The sequence below is a fragment of the Thalassophryne amazonica genome, chromosome 12 (genome assembly GCF_902500255.1).
Source record: "Thalassophryne amazonica chromosome 12, fThaAma1.1, whole genome shotgun sequence".
In the NCBI taxonomy this organism is placed as follows: Eukaryota; Metazoa; Chordata; class Actinopteri; order Batrachoidiformes; family Batrachoididae; genus Thalassophryne; species Thalassophryne amazonica.
In genome coordinates, this window is record NC_047114.1 from 89,789,718 (window position 1) to 89,812,866 (window position 23,149).

Consider the following 23,149-nt stretch of genomic DNA (forward strand, 5'->3'; position numbering starts at 1 on the left):
ACAGGGGTCAGTATTGGGTCCAAAACTGTTTCTAATTTATATAAATGATATTGTCAATGTTTCCAAAATATTAAAATTAGTATTATTTGCAGATGACACAAGCATTTTTTGTTCAGGGGGGGATTTGCAGGAGTTACTGAGGAGGATCAGTATAGAAATGGGAAAATTGAAAATATGGTTTGACAGAAACAAATTATCATTAAACTTAAGTAAAACAAAATACATGTTATTTGGCTATTGTAATACAGACATACAGGTTCAGTTACAAGTCGAGGGGGTAGATATTGAAAGGGTACATGAAAATAAGTTTCTGGGGGTGATAATAGATGATAAGATAAACTGGAAGACTCATATAAAACATATACAAAGTAAACTGTCAAGAAGCATTTCAGTTCTAAACAAAGCGAAACATATTCTGGACCACAACTCACTCCGCATTCTTTACTGCTCACTGGTTTTACCATATTTACAGTACTGTGCAGAGGTATGGGGTAATACTTATAAAGGTACAACACAATCACTATCAGTAATGCAGAAAAGAGCTATAAGAATTATTCATAATACTGGCTATAGAGATCATACAAATCCACTATTTTTACAATCCAAATTCTTAAAATTCACAGACTTGGTTCATTTTCAAACAATACAAATTGTGTATAAAGCAATAAACAATTTACTTCCAGCAAATATTAAAAATATGTTTAACAGATCAGGGGATTACAGACTGAGGGGGAAATTTAATTTAAAGCATCAGTGGGCACGAACAACATTAAAAGGTTTCTGTATTTCTGTCTGTGGGGTGAGGATGTGGAACAGATTGGGAGTGGGGCTCAAGCAATGTCCAAGCATGAACCAGTTCAAACAGCGGTACAAAAATATGTTTTTTTCTAGGTATAGGGAGGAGGAAGGGTAATGAGGGTTAGGGTGTTTTTGTTTTTTGCTTCGGCTTGTAAATATAGTATTTTGTATGTAAGTAGGTATGTGTAGGTGTATATTTATGTTTGTGTATATATATGTATATATGTACGAGGTCTCTTAGATAATAAACCGACCCTTTTATTATTTTTTTTAACTATATGGATTTGAATGACATGCGATTACACCAATCATGCTTGAACCCTCGTGCGCATGCGTGAGTTTTTTCACGCGTCGGTGACGTCATTTCCCTGTGGGCAGGCCTTGAGTGAGATGTGGTCCCGCCCTCTTGGCTGAATTCCTTTGTTTCACACGCTGCTCGAGACGGCGCGCGTTGCTTTATCAAAATTTTTTCTGGACCTGTGAGGAATATCCGAGTGGACACTATTCGAGAAATTAAGCTGGTTTTCTGTGAAAAGTTTAACGGCTGATGAGAGATTATGGGGTGTTTCTGTCGGTGTAAGGACTTCCCACGGAGCGGGACGTCCTGCAGCGCTTCCAGGCGATGTCGTCGGCCTGTTTCGAGCTGAAAACATCCTAATTTAAGGCTTAATTCACCCAGGACATCGTGAGAGAACAGAGAAGATTCAGAAGAGGCCGGCATGAGGAATTTATGCGGACATTCCACTGTTTAAGGACATTTTTTAATGAAAGACGTACGCGCAAATTCGCCGAGTCGTTTCCGTGACGACTCGGCAAATCTGTGTGCGCCGCGACAGGAAAAACACCTCCGTGTTGAAAACCATTTGTAGAATTCAGGCGGCTTTTAATGGCTTTCAACAAGTGAGTAACTGAGAAATTGTTTAACAGCTTGGGCATGTTCCAACTTGCCCGTTAAGATTTCCAACGGAGGTGTTTTTCCTGCCGCGACCCCCCGCGATCGGGTCCAGCCCGACATGCGACTCTGCCCGCACGTTCTTTCATTACAAAATGACCGTTAACAATGGAATGTCCGAATAAACTCCTCATACCGACTTCTTCTGAAAGTTCTCTGTTCTCTGACGACTTACTGCGTCAACAGAGCCTGAAATGTGGAAGTTTTCAACTTGAAACGGCGAGACGCTGCCGCCTCGAAGCGCAGATCGCCGTCAGGCGCCGTGGGCCGTCCTTAAAGCGACACTTACAGACCAAAATCTCTCATCAGCCGTTAAAATTTTACCGAAAACCAGCTGAATTTATTGAATGGTGTCCACTCAGTTGTGCCTTACAGTTTTGAAAAAATTTTTATCAACAAAGCAACAGTCTCTGAGCCATTCCTAAACAATGAAAAAAATCGACGAGCGGGTGGACGACTCCTCACTCAAAGACTGCCCACAGGCGAATGACGTAACCGACAGGCGTGAAAAAACTCTCGCATGCCCACGAGGGTTCAAGCATGTCTGATGTAATCACACGTGATTCAAATCCATATGGTTTTTGAAAAAAAATAATAAGGTCGGATACTTTTCTAATAGACCTCGTATATGTGTATATATGTGTATATATGTGTATGTATATGTGTATGTATGTTGATATATATATATATATATATATATATATATATATATATATATATATATATATTGATATATATATATATATATATATATATATATATTGATATATATATATTGATATCAGTTTAGGTGTGTAGGAATCTATGTGTATATGTGGCAAAGGGTATTACTGGTTGTGGGGAAGAAGGGGTAGGGATAAATAAGCTGATGCTTCACCCTACCCCTTTCGGACATGTTGGTACACAGTAGGAACTTTTTTGTTGTTGTCTTTACTGATCTATCTTGTAATTGTTGTTGTATCAAATGTTCGAAATAAACAGTTTTCATTCATTCATTCATTCATTTTCATTCATTCATTTTCGGCGATCTTTTTTGAAACTTTCGCCATTTATTTCCTATTCTTTCGTGAAAATAACGTAACTAAACATGGATGAATGCAATGCCAGGCACTCGAAAATGGCAAAAACCCGAAGGTAATAGCGGTGGTCCACAAGTAGTAGCTACACTATCGCGGCTCCGGAACAATAACAAAGGCAGTAAACAGACGCTAGAATTGAAAATGCTATAATTATAGTGTTATAATCATAACCATCCCAAAGACATATCGTTATCTTTGGCTGCTTTCAGTAATGCTTGTATTTGGTTAGACTCTTTCTCTCCGATTGTTCTGTCTGAGTTATTTTCATTAGTTACTTCCTCCAAACCATCAACATGTCTGTTAGACCCCATTCCTACCAGGCTGCTCAAGGAAGCCCTACCATTAATTAATGCTTCGATCTTAAATATGATCAGTCTATCTTTATTAGTTGGCTATGTACCACAGGCTTTTAAGGTGGCAGTAATTAAACCATTACTTAAAAAGCCTTCACTTGACCCAGCTATCTTAGCTAATTATAGGCCAATCTCCAACCTTCCTTTTCTCTCAAAAATTCTTGAAAGGGTAGTTGTAAAACAGCTAACTGATCATCTGCAGAGGAATGGTCTATTTGAAGAGTTTCAGTCAGGTTTTAGAATTCATCATAGTACAGAAACAGCATTAGTGAAGGTTACAAATGATCTTCTTATGGCCTCAGACAGTGGACTCATCTCTGTGCTTGTCCTGTTAGACCTCAGTGCAGCTTTTGATACTGTTGACCATAAAATTTTATTACAGAGATTAGAGCATGCCATAGGTATTAAAGGCACTGCGCTGCGGTGGTTTGAATCATATTTATCTAATAGATTACAATTTGTTCATGTAAATGGGGAGTCTTCTTCACAGACTAAGGTTAATTATGGAGTTCCACAAGGTTCTGTGCTAGGACCAATTTTATTCACTTTATACATGTTTGCCTTAGGCAGTATTATTAGACGGCATTGCTTAAATTTTCATTGTTACGCAGATGATACCCATCTTTATCTATCCATGAAGCCAGAGGACACACACCAATTAGTTAAACTGCAGGAATGTCTTACAGACATAAAGACATGGATGATCTCTAATTTCCTGATTTTAAATTCAGATAAAGATGAAGTTATTGTACTTGGCCCCACAAATCTTAGAAACATGGTGTCTAACCAGATCCTTACTCTGGATGGCATTACCCTGACCTCTAGTAGTACTGTGAGAAATCTTGGAGTAATTTTTGATCAAGATATGTCCTTCAATGCGCATATTAAGCAAATATGTAGGACTGCTTTTTTGTATTTGTGCAATATCTCTAAATTAGAAAGGTCTTGTCTCAGAGTGATGCTGAAAACTAATTCATGCATTTATTTCCTCTAGGCTGGACTATTGTAATTCATTATTATCAGGTTGTCCTAAAAGTTCCCTGAAAAGCCTTCAGTTAATTCAAAATGCTGCAGCTAGAGTACTGATAGGGACTAGAAGGAGAGAGCATATTTCACCCATATTGGCCTCTCTTCATTGGCTCCCTGTTAATTCCAGAATAGAATTTAAAATTCTTCTTCTTACTTATAAGGTTTTGAATAATCAGGTCCCATCTTATCTTAAGGACCTCATAGTACCATATCACCCCAATAGAGCGCTTCGCTCTCAGACTGCAGGCTTACTTGTAGTTCCTAGGGTTTTTACGAGTAGAATGGGAGGCAGAGCCTTCAGCTTTCAGGTTCCTCTCCTGTGGAACGAGCTCCCACCTCGAATCAGGGAGACAGACACCCTCTCTACTTTTAAGATTAGGCTTAAAACTTTCCTTTTTGCTAAAGCTTATAGTTAGGGCTGGATCAGGTGACCCTGAACCATCCCTTATTTATGCTGCTATAGACTTAGAGTGCTGGGGGGTTCCCATGATGCACTGAGTGTTTCTTTCTCTTTTTGCTCTGTATGCACCACTCTGCATTAATCATTAGTGATTGATCTCTGCTGTCTTCCACAGCATGTCTTTTTCCTGATTCTCTCCCCTCAGCCCCAACCAGTCCCAGCAGAAGACTGTCCCTCCCTGAGCCTGGTTCTGCTGGAGGTTTCTTCCTGTTAAAAGGGAGTTTTTCCTTCCCACTGTCGCCAAGTGCTTGCTCACAGGGGGTCGTTTTGACCGTTGGGGTTTTTCCGTAATTATTGTATGGCCTTGCCTTACAATATAAAGAACCTTGGGGCAACTGTTTGTTGTGATTTGGCGCTATATAAATAAAATTGATTTGATTTATAAACAGCAGCAACAAAAATCAAAGCCTCCCTTACCATTTCGTATTCTGCAGTCTTTCAAAATCCATCGGAATTGGCACGTCTCTTGCCTCTGCTTTGGCTCCGCCATAAGCACCGTCGGCATTATTTTCGCTGCCAGAATGCTCCTGGTTTGAATGTTCGTCCGAAAGATACGGCTCCAATCTGTAGGGTCTAATCACTGCTGTGACATCCTCAGGATCCGAGTCAGTCTTGATTTCCTCACAGAAATAATCCACACTTGAAGAGGAGTCAGAATAGTTCTTGATCTCGTCACTGTCCTTGCTGAGGTCCATCTGTTCCTGTTGTCAATCTAACAGACAAAGACGGGACTCTACATGCTGTGATGTCACGGCATCACTCGACCGCTGATGGAACGCTGCCAGCGTGCTTTCCAAGAAACACACTTTTGAGAGGCTGTACAAACTTTATTTCTCAGTGATAATGATTAAAACCACTTTCACCTTACTATACTGTATGTATATTTTGATATTTATATCAGTTTTACCTAATTTTTTAGTGTCATATCCATTTTAAACTCAATGTACTCATATTTGGCTGTAGAAATGATAGAATTTCTCAGTTCTTTAACATGTGCTTGTGTTTTGTGTAGTTGTAAGCCCAGGATTGGTGGACGGCGGTGCGATCGTTGCGCTGCAGGATATTATCGCTTTCCGGACTGTTTGCCGTGTAACTGTAAGCGAGGCGGCGTCACTCCAGATGTCTGTGACCCAGATACGGGGAAGTGCCTCTGCAAGGTGACACCATCCATCCACCCTCCTGATTTCACACATTAAATCCCAGCACATTCTTGTCTCTTGTTTGTTCTTCTGTCCTTACTCTAAACTCTCCCTACTTGCTGCCATGTTCGTAGAGGAATGTTGCGGGCAAACGGTGCAACACCTGTCGGGAAGGTTCCTTCTATTTTGACCCCTCTGACCCTAAGGGCTGCACGAAGTGCCTTCTGCTCAGAGTAACTGACCGGTGTCAGAGCTCCAGCAACGCAGGGGGAAGGTGTGTTTGCATTCATGCCTCTGCACGCTCATGAATGCTTGTGGAAAGTTTGTGCCTGCTCACAGGGTGCATGCGGTCGTTTTGTTACAAACACATACAGATGATCCAGAGAAACAGCTCCACACCGTACTACTGTGATTTCACCATGGCATGATGATTTAATGCAAGTATTTCAAACGTTGCATGACCTCATGAAGTGCATCAGTTATGAGGCAGACGTACCGCCTGTTGCTGTGAAGGTTTTTGCACATTTGTCTGCTTTTGCAGATAACTGATTTCAGCTGCACACTGACGCTGGGGCTGTTGTAGCATCACATTGTCTCTTTAGTTTGTGAAGATGCACGGCTGGTGTTTGGAAAGTCCCGATCTGCAGGAGATTCCCACTGCGCTCAACACAGTCAGTAACACAGCTGTGGCAGATGTCCAGGAGCTTCCTCCTACAGTCCAGGAGCTACACTGGGTGGCACCACCTTCCTACCTGGGTAACAAGGTGAGACCATTTTGCAACATGACTGCCAATCTTAACATCTACTTCAAGACATATTTTATGAGAGAACGTGAATAACAGTGGTATAATGACATACTAATTCCATGATACATACATGGGTGATTCTTAGACTATGGGCACTTATTATGTCCTTTGATCATATTGTATGAAAAACAGAAAAAAGGGGAAATTTCACACTTTTATAGTTATCTTTACAATGAAAGTGTGTTAAGAACTTTGTTCTAGTAGTCTATGATGACTTTTTCACCTTTTTTCAGCATCATTATATGCAAATATTGCCGCTTTGTGCTTGTCCCACACCCAGACTTTTGATCTTCAATGATAAAAAATGAATGGTAAAGAAACGTTTTTCTAATGTTTTAAAATATCTCTGAATAAAATATCAGTAAAATAATCAAAACATAATTGGGGTATTCAATGTCATACAACTGTTGTGATTTTTTAAACAAAATGTAGTTGTCCCACGCTATTGCCGTAATTTCCCGCACAACACTGTAATGTCCCTTTAAACAGTTTGTATGAAAGATTGTTTGGGTAGTTTCTATGGAGATAAACAGTGACATCAGAGCACATGTATATAGCGCCAAATCACAACAAACAGTTGCCCCAAGGCGCTTTATATTGTAAGGCAATGGTGTGGTGGAAATTACATTTACAAGGCCAATAGTGCCCGTAGTTAAAGAATCACCCACATACAGTATTGTGATACATTTAGTGCGATACAATACATATCATGATATATTTATCACGATTCAATACATATCATGATACATTTATCGTGATTTGATACATATTGCAATTAACTACTGTTTCCAAGATATTTATGTTTTTACATTTTATGTCTACATAATTATATTGTGTTGATAATAGAATAAATCATAAACATAGGTCATAGGCACCTGTTCACCTATTCTGTTTTTGTAACAAAAGGGTTATATATTAAACCTTAGTACCACAGTAATAACATATCTTCAATACTAGAGCCAATCAACAATTTCAAACATCATTTTCATTTTCAGTGGCCCAAAATGAGTAAAGTTTGACTGTATTTATTTTGGAAGCAATTTGACTGTAGACCATTTTTATTCTGAGTATAAATTGTAATTCTATAAATGATCAATTTCTTTATTTTATGTTTTTTAAATCCACCCTGTGGACTCACCACCTGCAGGGGGAACCGCTGGAGTTGGGTGCACTGTCCTATGGGTGAAAGTGAAAGTTGAGGGCCTCGATGGACCAGATCCGGGCAGCAGAAGCTAGCTCGGGGGTGTGGAACATCACCTTGCTGTGGAGGAAGGAGCTGGAGCTTGTACAGGAGGTGGAGCACTACCACTTAGAACTGGTGGACCTCGCCTTCATGTGCAGCCTCGGCTCCAGAATCATTGTCTTTCATATAGGACCTTATTCTTCTCTGGAGTTGCCCATGGTATGAGGCACTGGGCACATGTGGGGATACTCAAGAGCCCCTGGCTGAGTGCCACTGTGTTGGAGTGTAAGAAGGTCCCCTCCCTGCACCTTCTGGTTGCAGGGGGGGAACTCTGTTGTTTGTGCGTATGCACCGAACAGCAGTTTGGAGTATTCGGCCTTCTTGGAATCCCTGGCAGGAGTCCTTTATGGGGCTTTGGTGGGAGACTCCATTTTTCTGCTGGAGGACTTCATTGCATACATGGGCACCTGGAGAGGCGTGATTGGGAGGAACGGCCTCCCTGATGTAAATCTGAGCAGTCGTTTGTTATTGGAGTTTTGTGCTAATCACTGACTGTCCATAATGAGCACCATGTTCGAACATAAGGATGCTCATAAGTGTACATGGTACCAGAGCACCCTAGACCGAAGGTCGATGATCAGTTTTGTGATCGTAACATCTGATCTGAGTCTCAATGTTCTGGACACTCGGGTGAAGAGAGGGGCAGAGCTGTTAACTGATCATTATGTGGTGGTGAGTTGAATCAGAGGGTGGGGGAGGACTTTGGACAGACTTGGGAAGCCCAAACGGATAGTGCGGGTGAACTGGGTACATCTGGAGGAGCCCAATGTCAGAGAGCTCTTCAACTCACGGTGGAGCTTTTCTGGTATCAGGGATGCTTAGGAGGATCTGGTAAGGATGCCTCCTGGCTGCCTCCCTAGGGAGGTGTTCCAGGCACATCCAGCTGGGAGGAAGAGCCAGGACTAGATGGAGAGATTATATCTCCACACTGGCCTGGGAACACCTCAGGATCACCCAGTCAGTGCTGGTTGATGTGGTCTGAGAAAGGGAAGTTTGGGGTCCCCTACTGGACCTGATCCCAGATATGCGGCTGAAAATGAGTGAGCAATATTTATAAATCATTTATGATTCTTCTGGAAGAGATCATGATTTCTTCTGTGTAGTAGTTGACTTTTTATGGTATCATGGTACTCATTAAAAAAAACGATATGATCACGATATGTGATGTATTGTTCCACCCCTATTATATAGTATTCACAGTTATAGGATGGTAAAAAAATTTGCGCTTTCTTGTCTTATTTTGCCTTTTTAGTTGAGTGGTCTTCAAGATTCAAGATTCTTCTATTTGTCCCCATGGGGAAATTTGTCTTGGACACACAGGCAGCCACATAAAATACACTAAGTACAGGCATGACAAGACAGACCCAGGCAATACAATACAATCACAATGACACATTAACGACCTGCTCTTTGGTTTGAGATCTTGGTTGCCTAATATTCACTTCATGCTACGGCTTTTGTGGATAAGTACTGACACAGTACTTAGAATGGCCTAAGCAGTGGGTCACCCCTCTGAGTCTGGTCTGCTTGAGGTTTCTTCCTTGTTATCACCAGAGGGAGTTTTTTTCTTACCACTGTCCTCTGTGTTCTTACTCAGCGGGGCTGCTAAAGTTAGACCTTACTTGTGTGACGCACCTTGAGGCAGCATGGTTGTGATTTGGTGCTATATAAATAAATTCAAATTGAAATTGAAATTGACATACACTTGATAAACCTTTTTTTACATGTGGTGAACTTTGATGTACCAGATCAAATGAAATATAAAAAAAATCTTCATTTTGCCTGTGTAATATCCTATAGACGTGACTGCCACCTGCTGGATGGGTAGGGAATGCTGGTTTGATGACGGTCTAGTTGCAGCTGTGCTCATCAGTCGGTGAGACAGACAATTTCGACACAGAAATATTCTAAATCAGAGAATTTAGCCTTGAAAGAAAAAGAAAACGAGGGAGATGGTTGAGTGAGGTATGCAGAGAGAGTGAGAGAGAGAGAGAGAGATGGAGAGAGAGAGAGAGCGGGAAAGGGAGAGAGAGAGAGGGAAAGGGAGAGAGAGAGAGAGACAGAGAGAGAGGGAAAGGGCGAGAGAGAGAGATTGTCAGGCTGCAAGGCCGCCAGTCTAGATTATCTTATATTAGATTGGGCTAGATAGAACTTTATTAATCCCTTGGGAAGACTCCAGGAAAAATGAGGTTCCAGCAGCATTGTATAGCAGCACACAGGGTAAGAAGCACACAGAGTATATATATATATATATATATATATATTTTACTCGGCTCTGGTAGTCACCATAGCAACGTGCAAAAAAGTTGGCACTGATCAGCTGTGTTTTGACAGGTGAATGACAGACATGCGATAAAACTTGGATTTCCAAGTGAATTTTAATATTTTTGGCCAAAATAAAATGTTTGAGGAATGGGAAGAGGAGGAGAACAAACGAGAAGAATAGCAAAAGCAACGGCGTAAAGATCATCGGACGAACTGGACAAGACTGAAGGCGGGAAAGAAGAAGAGAACGGTTGCCAAGGATGACCCCTCGCTCACAATGCCACCGGTGTTACCGTTGCGGGGTACGGATGCAGGACCCGCAGAGAATCCAAGTCATTAAAAAGATACAAACCTCTCTCAGTGGCCATGGAGCTCTGCAGCTGCGGTTACCGAGACCCTGCGGAGCTGCGGATTTCTCTGCAAGAAGTCTATTCTTGCAGGCTGCCGGAGCGCTCTGCATCAAAACAGCGAGCGTAGTCTCTGGACCTGTTGCCAGAGTTGGCCGCAGCTCCACACAGCAGAGAGGGGGGTGGTACGAGTGGCCCACAGCGTTTACCGAGCCCGCAGACTCGGTAATCGCATCGGACGCAAAATATCTTGAGGCTGGCATAAAATATTCCCAAATACTTACGCATTTTTTTCAAGTTCAGTTAACTTAAATAAATATTTATGTGTTAGCTCACTGTGTGGGACCATTGTATAAGCGGATTAAACAACGAGAAGCCGTGCATTATACGGTTTGAATACACTTCGCGGAGTAACACCAGTCCGCTTCACGTTGTGGTGTTTTAGACTCCGCGTCGTGCATTATATTTATTTAAGATATTTGGTTTTTCTCTTTCTCTTAGGTTTCGTCTTATGGTGGTTTCCTTACCTACCAGTCCAAATCTTTTGGCATTCCCAGTGAAGGGATGACTCTGATGGACAGAAGACCGGACATCATACTCAATGTGTGTAAAATCACAGTGTAAACAGTGTGTCTCCCAGATCTTTTCTACATTTTCAGATTCAATAACACAAATTATTTATACCCACAGGGTCATAATATGACTCTTATCCACATGTCACCACAACTCCCATCTCCGGATAGGCTTTATCAGGGCAGAGTCCAACTTGTAGAGGTAAAGCACATATCAGTTCCTCAGGTTGTACCACATGTAGAAGATTTACAGATCTAAAGTTATTCCAAGCAAACTTGCAGTCAGCAACATAAGGATAATTTTGGCATTCTTAAAGCCTCAAGTATCAACGTGTGTAATATCTGTTTGGGAGTACGAATGCTAAAAGTAAGTTAAAATCGTAGATGAATCCATCCGGAAAGTTTTTGGTTGACATGATTTGTCCTCTTTGGAGCTTGAATATATTCAGTAAATTTCATCACATTCTGCAGATTAGAATTTGTCTTTTACCAAGTACAAGTGGAAATTATAATTTATTGTAATGTAATTTATTTAATGACAATCATCTGTGCTCTGCAGGGAAACTGGCGCCATGCAGGTACCAACAGGCCAGTGTCCAGAGAGGAACTGATGATAGTCCTAGCTAGTCTGACCGACCTAAGGATCCGAGCTCTCTACTTTACTAAAACCCAGAGACTTAGTTTAGGGGAGGTGGGCATGGAGATGACCACTGAGGAAGGATCCGGTGTCCCCGGCAACATTGTGGAAGATTGTACTTGCCCCCCGCAGTATGCTGGAGACTCTTGTGAGGTGAGGAGGTTAAATATTTCATCATGTCTCAGAAAGTGAAGGAGCAGATGTGAAAACAGATATGAATATTCAGTTAAAACTCTGACCAAATGCAGGAGTTGAGGAACTGCACATTAACTGAGCTGAAGAAGTCATGTATGTACTGTTCCTAACAAGGATCATAACATGATCATAGAGTGTTTGGAGCTGGCAGCTGAGGGGGTGTTTGCTTTTTTGACCATGTGTTGGGGTCTTGACCCTGGGTGCCACAGTGTTGTTGGCTCTTATTCCTTTGGGTTTTCCCAGTTGGAGCATTGGCCCAATCTCTTTGTGGGGTTCTTCCTGGTGTTGGGGTTGGGGGTTTGTGTCATGTGTCTCATGCTCACAGGGCGGCTTCACTCCCATTTGTATTCAGGTTGGGTGCATTATTTCATTGAAAGGCTGGTCTGCGGTTCCCATGGTTGCTTCATGCCTCGTGGTGGCACGGGATATGGTGCATGCCTTCTTCCACAGGGGCTGTGGGGGCCCTGCGTAGTTGCGGGGCCACATCCCAGTTCAGCGGCCGTGTGGCATTGGCGCATCTTAGACTTTGCACATAGATTCATGGCTTTCCTGCATACATATGCACACACGTACGTTCATGTGTCTAATGCTTTCTCGATATACACAATAATGCCTATTTCTGGGATCACCGCGATCATCCTAACTTTCTCCTTGATTAAGCATGGTCTCATGTCTGCTTATTTGTTTATCTGCTTGTTGTTTTCCTCTCTTTCTTTCTCTCTCATTGCGCTGTCCTTGTTGTTGTCTTTGTTGGTTTGACTTCTTGTCACTGTCATTGTTTAGTGGTGCTGTTTTATGTCACCTCCTTAACTGTTGGTACTAGCAAATGAAGCTGCAAATCTCTGCTGGAATATTAAAGAATATATTCTTAACAGTGTGAGACTGACGAGACACAAACTGGAGTGGTAAATACAGACAAGGGTTAAAAAAATAGAATCATAATACATTTTTTCGTAATTTGGTCCAAGTTTGATAATATGAGAAAATTACCCACACTCTGAATAATAATATAGTCTGTAATTCATGAAACTTTTGAAATATGAGTTTTCCTGGAAAGCTCTTAGTGATTGCTGCCAAAATTATCTCCATCGTGCCGATTATTTGTTTGGATTTTGCAGTGTCAAAATTTTGACAAAGGCCCATCCTCTGTTGATTAGTTAATAACATGCTGGAAGTATGCACTATTACTGTAAGTTTATTGGTCAATAAGATGATCGATAGCAACCCTGGCAAAAGGTGTCCATACATCTTGCTCTATGAAAAACATTCTCAAAATCCACAACACAAATTAAAGCTATAGCATGTGGGATTAAGGGTGTTTATGAGCATAAATGAAATATAGCATTAATAACCACCTGTTTGTTGGTGTATAATTACTTGCAACAAAGAAATGTGTTTTCATGAGTTCAAAATTATGTACTCAGTTATGCACTGTGTGGCCCTCCATGCCCCTGCCTCTCCCTCGTGGTTTGTGGGACCCGCCTGTCTCCCTCCAGCTCCTTGGTTGCCCCTGCCGCTCTTGGGCCTGATCTAATGCCTTCCCTGGTCGGGGGACTGCCCTGCGGGGTGGCTCATCCTTCTTTGGCTGCCTGGCCCCCTGTCTCCCCTTTTGGTTTGTTCTTACCATGGGCTTCCAGTGCTCCTCCAGGACTGCCCGCCTCCTCCCATCTCGTGGTTGCCCTGGCGCCTCCCTTGGGTCTGAGGGTGGCTCGCGGGGTCTGGTGGGGACAGGGCGTGCGGCTTGTTCCCTGCACTGTGCCTCTCCCTTCCGCTGGCTGCTTGGGGTTAGGCCTCATGTGTCACACCCTTTTAATGCACTTCACTAACTTAGTACGTGCACGCACATTATATTGGGTTTTAAGTAGCACATTATAGGGTTCATGACAGACGCAGAGGTGGCGTGCCACAAAAATGGTCGGACACCGGATGCAGACTCACAGACATGATGTAGGAATAAAAAGATGACTTTATCATTGAAGCAGGCAAGGGTACAGTACACAGGTAGTCAGGCAGCAGTGCGACGCAGTAAAAAAAACAAGCAGGTTTCAAAAACACAGATAGACTAATAACAAGGGCTGAAGCAGAGACGAAATCTGGGGCACAAAAAGAGGTCACAGCAGAGCAAAACAGAACAAAAAGGCTGGAATGTAGATACGAGAGGGAAGTGTAGAAACTGGCAGGGAAGTGAGAGACTGTGTGGGCTTAAATAACAAGTGGTGTAATTAGTGGAACAAGACGCAGGTGTTGGTTCTGGAAGGAGGTGTGGTCTGGTGAAGCAAAGGGAAACGAGAGTCAAGAGAGTGCAATGAGACAAAAGCAAAGCGAACTGGGGCAAGATATCTAAGTAACAGAAAAACCAATGGTGCAAAACGTGACGTACTCCAGAAACCATAATTAACGTGAACAAAACAAAAGGGGAAAAACTAGGAAACAACGTGACTAATCTAAAAAGCTGGAAACAAGAAGATCAATGATAATAACCAAAACTAGAACAGAACTGATACAGATTAAAGTATAAAAGTAAAACCAGTAACCACTAATGACAACATAAATACACCAAAATGAATGAACCAAATGACAAAACCAGAGACTACATAAATATGCAATAAATAACAAACAGAACATAATAAGATAAGAAACACTGAAGATCAATAATTACCAAAACCTGTGACTAAAGCATAAATGCCATAAATGTGAAAAACAAACTAAACTAAGACTGAACACAAAATGAATTATAACAGAAAGTAAAACTCATGACTACCAGAACACAACCAGATAATAAGACACAGAGGATAAATAAGAAACAAAAACAGAGTATAATGTAACATGAATCAATCAAAACAAATGGGCAAAAAGCGGAGACAGGTGCAGACAGGGAATCACTATAAAAACACAACCGTAGCATATCCTGACAGTTCATATAGGTTCGCGGTCAGGTGTTGGTGATGGGTTTGCAGGGCAGTCTGTGGTATAGCTGTGCACTGCAGCCTCCCACAGCAGCCACCATCCGCCGCTCCTGCCCTGCCATTGTAATCACATTCACCAATTGAGAATCGGGGTCACTAGGCGGTGGTGGGTTTGCAGGGCAGGCTGTGGTGCAGCAGTGTGCTGTGGCCTCCCACAGCAGTCTGCCATCTGCTGTTCCTGCCCTGCTTTTAATGCAGCACTTAATCTTGCTCACGTAGGGGGTCGCACACATCAAGGGAGATTAATTATAATAACAAGAGTGGGTTTGTTAGGTAGGGTAAGTGTGGCATGTGGGGTCAGCCCTGGATGGCTGGGGATGTCTGGGGCACTGGGGTGGGCCATCTGTCCTGTTCTGACGTGGTCTCCGCTCATACTGATTGGTTGACTAATTCATTCTATGTAAAAACCAACACAAGTGAATCAATGTAACGTGTGTGTTGGTGTTTACAAATAAATGTGTTTTTGTAAAATATGTAATTTTTTTTCATTTGTGTAAAAAAAAAAAAGGCATTTGCAAAACTGAAAAGTCTGTTAAATTGAGATTCAGGTCAACAACCGTGTGACATAACTGGCGTCAAAATGCATAGAACACTGCCATCTATTGGCAACCGGTTATATCACAGTGTTGTCGCCCTGAATCACAATTTAACAGATCCGTTGATATGAGTGACTGATTGAGCCGTTGTTATGACACCGCATGGAGCCGCTAACTAATTGGATGTTATGACACCGCATGGAGCGACTAACCGATCGGATGTTATGACGCCTTACGGAGCGACTGATTGGTTCAACGACCAAACTACCAACATTCTGGATGCAGTGAACATGTTTTCACTATTATTTAATTTCTTTGTGCGACTGACATTGTTATTCAAGCATTCAAACAGCGATTCCTATCGCCACACAACTCCAACCACACACGAGAAAGTTTTTTGACAGTTCTTGTTATTGAAAGAAACCGCGTCTCCCTAACTGGGTAGAGTTGTGACATCATCACGCATGCGCTTAGGTGCTGTCTTGCAGGATCTTGAAAATCATCTATTACAATTTAACAGACTTTTCGGTTTTGCAAATGCCTTTTTTTTACAAGTGAAAAAAAATGACATATTTTACAAAAGCACATTTACGAGGTCTGTGAGAAAATATCGTACCTTTTTATTTTTTTCAAAAACTATATGGATTTGAATCACGTGCGATTACATCAGCCAACCTTAAACCCTCATGCATATGCGTGAGTTTTTTCACGCCTGTTGGTTGCGTCATTCGCCTGTGGGCAGGCTTTGAGTGAGCACTGGTCCACCCCTCCCGTCGGAATTCCTTTGTCTGAGAACTTGCTGAGAGACTGATCAAAATTTTTTCAGAAACTGTGAGACACGTCCAAGTGGACACCATTCGAGAAATTCATATGGTTTTCGGTGAAAATTTTAATGGCTGATGAGAGATTAAGGAGTATTACTATCGCTTTAAGGATAGCCCACGGCGCCGGACGGCGCGCCGCGCCCCGAGCCGCCGTCGTCAGCCTGTTTCAAGCTGAAAACTTCCAAATTTAAGCCTCTGTTGATCCAGGACGTCGTGAGAGAGCAGAGAAGTTTCAGAAGAGGTCGGGATCAGCAGTTTATCCGGACATTCCACTGTTAAAGGAGATTTTGTAATGAAAGACGTGCAGATGGATTCGCGCGTCGGCACCCAGCCGCTCATCGCGTGGCGGCACAGAAAAACACCTCCGTATTGGAAACCATTCGAAAGATTCAGGCGGCTTTCGATGGCTTTCAGTCGAGTGAGTATCCGGGAAATTGTTTAACAGCTGGGCATGTACGAACTTGTCCTGTGAGACTTCCAACGGAGGTGTTTTCCTGTGGCGCCGCGTCATGAGCGGCTGGGTGCCGACGTGCGAATCCGTCCGCACGTCTTTCATTACAAAATCTCCTTTAACAGTGGAATGTCTGGATAAACTGCTGAACCCGACCTCTTCTGAAACTTCTCAGCTCTGTCATGACGTCCTGCATCAACAGAGCCTTAAATTTGGAAGTTTTCAGCTTGAAACAGGCTGGCGACGGCGGCTCGGGGCACCGTGGGCTGTCCTTAAACCGATAGTAACAATCCTTAATCTCTCATCAGCCGTTAAAATTTTCACCGAAACCATATGAATTTCTCGAATGGTGTCCACTTGGATGTGTCTCACAGTTTCTGAAAAAATTTTGATCAAGCAAAGCGGCAGTCTCTCAGCAAGTTCTCAGACAAAGGAATTCCGACGGGAGGGGTGGACCAGTGCTCACTCAAAGCCTGCCCACAGGCGAATGACGCTACCGACAGGCGTGACAAAACTCACGCATGCGCATGAGGGTTCAAGGTTGGCTGATGTAATCGCACGTGATTCAAATCCATATAGTTTTTGATAAAAATAAAAAGGTCCGATACTTTTCTCACAGACCTCGTATTTGTAAACACCAACACACGTTACATTGATTCACTTGTGTTGGTTTTTACATAGAATGAATTAGTCAACCAATCAGTATGAGTGGAGGTTAAGTTTACCCATAATCCCTTTGGGCATCTGTGTGTTAATGTTCAAATCTTCAGAATTAGTGCATTATTTTAAAATTAACAGATATGTGTTATATTTCACTTTGTACATTTTAAAGTTTACATTTATATAGTTATTCTATCCAGATTAATTTGATTTATAAATCAAAACCATAAGTCAAACATGCTTTCCTTTTCAAGACCTCTGTCTCATGACCACTGTATGCTGTCAAGGTAAATGATGCTTCCCTGCAGCAGGGGCAGGGCGCACAAAGACAGCAGCGCTGACTCATTGGCTGTGTTTGCGTTTGTGATCGCCTTTGATTCTATTTGAAGCTTTGGCGGTGTTTAAACTCAAAATCAGCTTGTTAGTAGTTGAGAGTGAGGCAAAATAGAAAGTTATTAGTTATTGGTTAGCTATAGCTTCCGATAAATTTTTAGGCAGTTTATTGGTTTAGCATTATAAACGATAACTTTTTAGTTAGCTGATTTGCAGTTATCAAAGCTAACTTTTTGGTTAGCTGTGCCCACCACTGGTTCTTGGGGGGTTATGATTACTGTTTTGGCGGAGTCTCATGTGCTTCCCGGCTCGGGTTTTTGGTCCCGCCCTTTGTCTGGGGGCCGGATCTGGCCCCGCTGGCTCAGTGGTCCCCGCCCGTGCTTGGGGTCCAGTCGTGCTGGCTCCTTGTCCCCTTGTCACCGCTGCCACTCGCTCCTCCCCTGGGGGGGTCGTGGCCCAGGTGGTGCAGTACTGGGGCGCCTCCTTTTGTGTTTTGGCTACGCCTGTGCTGTTCCCCTGGCGGTTTGTCAGGCTGCCCTGGTTGCCCTGGTGGATGCCCTTCCTGGCCCCTGTGCCCTTCTACTGTCCTTTTTCTCCTTGTTTCTCCTGAGGCCCTGCATCCCGGACCCCTTTCCATCAGATGCATGCAATCACCCTTGTGACCCCTGGCATGCTGGAGTGGTCCTTGTCATATGGTAAGGTTCTGTACTTTTGTCTTGGCCCAACACACCAGCCACAGTAGTGATGTGATCTCTGTGTGTGAATGGTTAGGTGTTTGTGGCTGTCATCACAATTCGGTTTTGGGTGTTCTTAAGGGGATCAAGACTGGTGTCATAGATTAGGGTATGGATGCTCACTAACTAGACAACAGACTGTTGCTGTCACTGCTTGTTCATGTGTGGTTGTTTGTCCTGGTACCCGTCTCCTTGGTGTCTCACATTTTATCATGTCACAGTTATTACTGTCACCACTTGTCTTTTGTTCTTGTCTGTCTTCATGTTGTTTTGGTGGTCAGCCCTTCCTAATAGAACTTATCTGTTAGCTTTAAATAAAATGTTATAGGCTGATCAGGAAGGGCAGGTGAAGGTCACACACGCACACCATGTACACTCATGCACTACATGTATCTGTCTTGTAAGAACAAATTGCATATGTGTGTATATATGTATATAAATGGTTCTACCAGTTTGGCATTTACCATTACTATATATGCAGACAGGGAAAAAAAACAAAAAAATTATACACTCAAATCTACATTTGCGCATCCCCTGTCATCGATGCTGCCATATTGCACCACCATGTTGGCACAGTAGCCCAAACAGGCCATACTTACGCCCACCTTTCACAATTGCAGCACGGCTAGAAGACTGAAGAAAAAGACGGGGAGTCAGTGGTTGCTCAAGTAGATAGTGTACAGGGGTATGCTAGCATAGGCTAACAAGCTTGAGATCCTTCATTTTTGTGACATGGAGGATTATACATATTGCGTATCACATGAAAAGGCAAGAGAGCATGAATCCATGTCACCAAAGAAGTGAAAATGTGAAAGGAAGTATAGTCGTGAAAGGCAATGGCATAATGCAGTCTACAACCTCACCACTAGATGACTCTAGCTCTTACACACTGTAGCTTTAAGTTTTTGAAAATCCTCTTAGTGTATTATACTAATATACCAGGCCTAATCGTTATTCAGCCATAATATGTACTCATCAGGCCACTTTATTAGGTACACCTGTTCAATTGCTAACACAAATGGCTAATCAGCCAATCACGTGGCAACTCAGTATATTTAGACAACTAGATGTGGTGAAGATGACTTGCTGAAGTTCAAACCGAGCATCAGAATGGAGAAGAAAGAGGATTTAAATGACTTTGAATATGGAATAGTTGTTGGTGCCAGATGGGCTGGTCTGAATTTTTCAGAAATTGCTGATCTACTGGGATTTTCACCAACAACCATCTCTAGAGTTTACAGAGAATGGACCAAAAAAGAGAAGATATCCATTGAGTGGCAGTTGTGTGGACGAAAACGCCTTGTGGATATCAGAAGTCAGAGGAGAATGGGCAGACTGGTTGAATGGGCGACTGCATGATGCTGTTAAGATTATTGTGGACCAACATCTCTTAGAAATGATTCCAACACCTTGTTGAGTCTATGCCATGAAGAATTAAGGCAGCACTAAAGGCAAAAGGGGGTCCAACCCGGTACTAGCAAGGTGTACCTAATAAAGTGGCCAGTGAGTGTACCTGCTTTTTCTACATGTGAAATTTAGTAAAAGCGTGTGAGAAGAGACTCGCGAATTAGAAATGAACTCGATGGCACCGTCATGCAGTGATAACAAGCTGGGTGAAGCATTGGGTCGATTGAATTGACGTTTTGTCATCTTGGAAGAACAAGCCCGACTCATGCTGTCCTGACACGCATGAACCAGCCACCACACCCTTCTCCTACTGAAACATTTCATCCACTGAGCAGGCTTGAGCAGAATGTGCTGGAAAATACCGGCAGGAGAGCCGTGCAGCCAGATTGTGTAGCCTCAGGGTGGAATACGAGGTACAGTCATGCGACATAATATTAGTGATCATAAAACTGTAATCAAGGGCACAGATCAAACTGTGCAGAATGCTCACGAGACGGTTACAAAGGAAAACTTTAAACAAGTTATTATTTTTTCCTTTTTTTTCATGGTGCAAACCACCTGATTTTGCAGCTCAATTAAAATTCACATTGAGCCAGTAAAGATGGGCATTTATTAAAAAACAAAATAATCCCTACAACGCTTAGTCTGAACTCATCTTGCAGAACACGTTTCCATAAATGTGGTTACTTTCCTACTTTGACCTGCATCAGCCACGGTGGTTTTGGGAGAGTTCAGAGGACGCTTCTTATATGTGTCCGGAGGCGGTGACACGGCGCCGCGCCTCAACACTCCACTGGGTGTGTTCATGTTTATGAGCAACACCGTGTTGCTCATAAACATGAATGTGTTTGAGTGATTCAGGTGTGAGTTTAATACCTGTAAAGTCTGACGATGTCTGACTACACTCCGTCACACAAAACACAATGTAAATCTACATGCACGCACATTCACACACACACACACACACACACACACACACACACACACACACACACACACACATATTGTCAGAGAACGCTCCTCTGCTTTATCACCTCCGACATGTAGGTTTTTGAACGTTTACAAAGGTGGGATTCTTCTTGCCAAGAGTGAAAAACCTCTTAACGTTCTTGTATTATGAGTATTTTGACAACTGGTCCTTTAAGAATTAATCACTCATTTTTCATGTTATATGTTGTATGGTTTGTGTTGTATTGTGTCATATTAAAGTCAGGTTTTAGGGGTGATTAGTTGATTGATAGAAATATAAGCATCAATTATTTTGATAATAAGTTTAGCAAATGTGAGGATTTGCTTTTTCTGGTTATTATTATTAGGTTTTGAACTTCTTTGTTGCATTTAACAGAATTACTCAATTTACTTTCAAACTGCTTTAAACTTGGTATTACCTCATTTCCACCTCATGTAAATCACTCAAATCCAGTGGTCAAAGTGGTTTAAGTTGGGTTTATCTAGCTAAATTACAGGTTCAACTGCTGGTTAACTCCTTCTACATCAAATTCCGATGCATTTAAATGGCCTTTAAGCAGCTTTCATTGGGTTTTAATCTAGGTTTTAACCTAGATATTGGCTGTTTCAAACTGTTTTGAACTGGATTTAACATAGTAAAATTTGAGATATATATGTGGATTTAAACTAGTTTTAAGAGGTTTTAAACTGACTGTCATGAAATTCACATTGTAAAGTGGTTTAAGTTGCTTTAAACCAGAATCACCCATGTTGTGAAGATTTTTGATCAGCAATAAACCACTGATAAAATGGTTTAACAGTCTTGAATGTTGATTGGTTAATTTGCGACTTTAAATGATTTTAAGATGATCTTTCTCAAGATCGACTGTTTGAACCTGCTTTAATTAAGGCGATTTTTGTTTAAATTAGATATTGGTTATTTAAGTAGTTTTAAACAAGCCAATGATAAAATGGTTTTGTTTTTATATAATCTTTTTAAATACGAGAAGCTGTTTTGACTGGTTATTAAAAAACCAATTGACTATTTTTGCATTCGTACTAATAGTTTGAAAGATTAAAGTTATTTAATTGTTGCCCTATGGTTTGGATCCAGTTTGGAAATTTGACTATAAATCAGTGTCAAACTGGAGAGTGAATTAAATTGCACCATATCATATACATCTGATTCAACATTCTTAACTTTGGCTGAGGATCCTGGTTATCTGGTTTAACTGAGTTAAAGTTTCTTTTAAGTATGAGTGAGTTTTAGACTGGATACTGGCTAATCGTTGGTTGAGAACCAATGACAAAATGATTTAAATGGGATTTGATCTTGATCACAAGCTCTTTTTGGCTGTTTTTCCAACATTGACTGTGGATTTTTTTTTCTGTTGGTTAGACAAAATAAATAATGTGAAGCTTTGACTTCTGATTCAGTCAAAATGGGTGTGGCTATTTCTTCCAGAATTATGTTGCTTTTAACATATTAATCAATGAAGGCATTGGACACAACCTTGTTAACTTAGGTACGGGTACTACGTTTGGTATGTATGTAAAGAAAAAAATGGGGTTTCTGGGTATTGTGTTAGTGAAGATAATGTTACTCTGTGGCAAAAATGTAAAGTCTTTCTGTTTGCATAAGACAGGGAAAGGAAGCTCGATCATGTGCATACTTGTTGTGGGCTTCTGGCTTGCAGTAGTTCGCCTGCAAACAGTCATGCTGGTCTGCAGCCCTGACTCAGGTACGAGATAGGGCGTGTCTTTTGGGTGTTTGTGTGTCTGAGCAAGAGCGAGTGTGTTTAAGAGGCTGAGGCCGGGCAGAGGGACATTATTTCATGCGGACTAAGCGTCAGGAATGTCAGACCCGTGCTTGTATAGACCGCCATGCAGAAGGGTTCTGCTAACGGCCCTGCTGTGGTGGACTTTGATTGGACTGTGCTGCGCTGGCCCACGGCCCTTCAACAGAGGGGGCCGAACACGCCAAACCAGGCACCATGACAGAAGGACTCAGAGGATAGTGTATCCTTCGCTTCATGACCCGACAAATCAGCATGTAGTGTATCCGTCAGTGAACGACCCCGGTACCCAGAGCCTACGCTACCCCTGGCAACATGATGGTGGACAGACTATCTGGTATCCTTCCATTAATGACAGAGAGGCCAGTTCTCAGATTCAGGTAAAGACCTGTGATGATCTCAATGGTTTAGAGGTAATTGTTGGATCTCAGCTGCAGATTACACAGAGTTTAATGTCGTGGATTTATCTCTGAAGGCAAAGGTCACATTTTTTATTCTTCAGCGTTAACACTTTATTGACAACTAATACTGGTCGGTTTTCATCTACCTACTTCATGAGCACCTGAACAGAAGTCTGGAGGAGCTGTTTTTAATTGCACAAAATGCAAAATGGCATTTG

At 42.0% G+C, this 23,149-nt stretch overlaps 1 protein-coding gene across 1 annotated transcript in view; it reads left to right on the top strand.

Annotated features, from left to right (window-relative positions):
- LOC117521102 (laminin subunit alpha-3-like) overlaps nucleotides 1–23,149 on the top strand; it is a 243,840-nt gene that overhangs the window by 136,908 nt on the left and 83,783 nt on the right. The window contains 6 exon segments of the mRNA XM_034182417.1: nucleotides 5,684–5,828; nucleotides 5,945–6,088; nucleotides 6,413–6,574; nucleotides 10,973–11,074; nucleotides 11,162–11,245; nucleotides 11,603–11,833. Of these exon segments, the coding sequence (XP_034038308.1) occupies nucleotides 5,684–5,828; nucleotides 5,945–6,088; nucleotides 6,413–6,574; nucleotides 10,973–11,074; nucleotides 11,162–11,245; nucleotides 11,603–11,833 (868 nt within the window).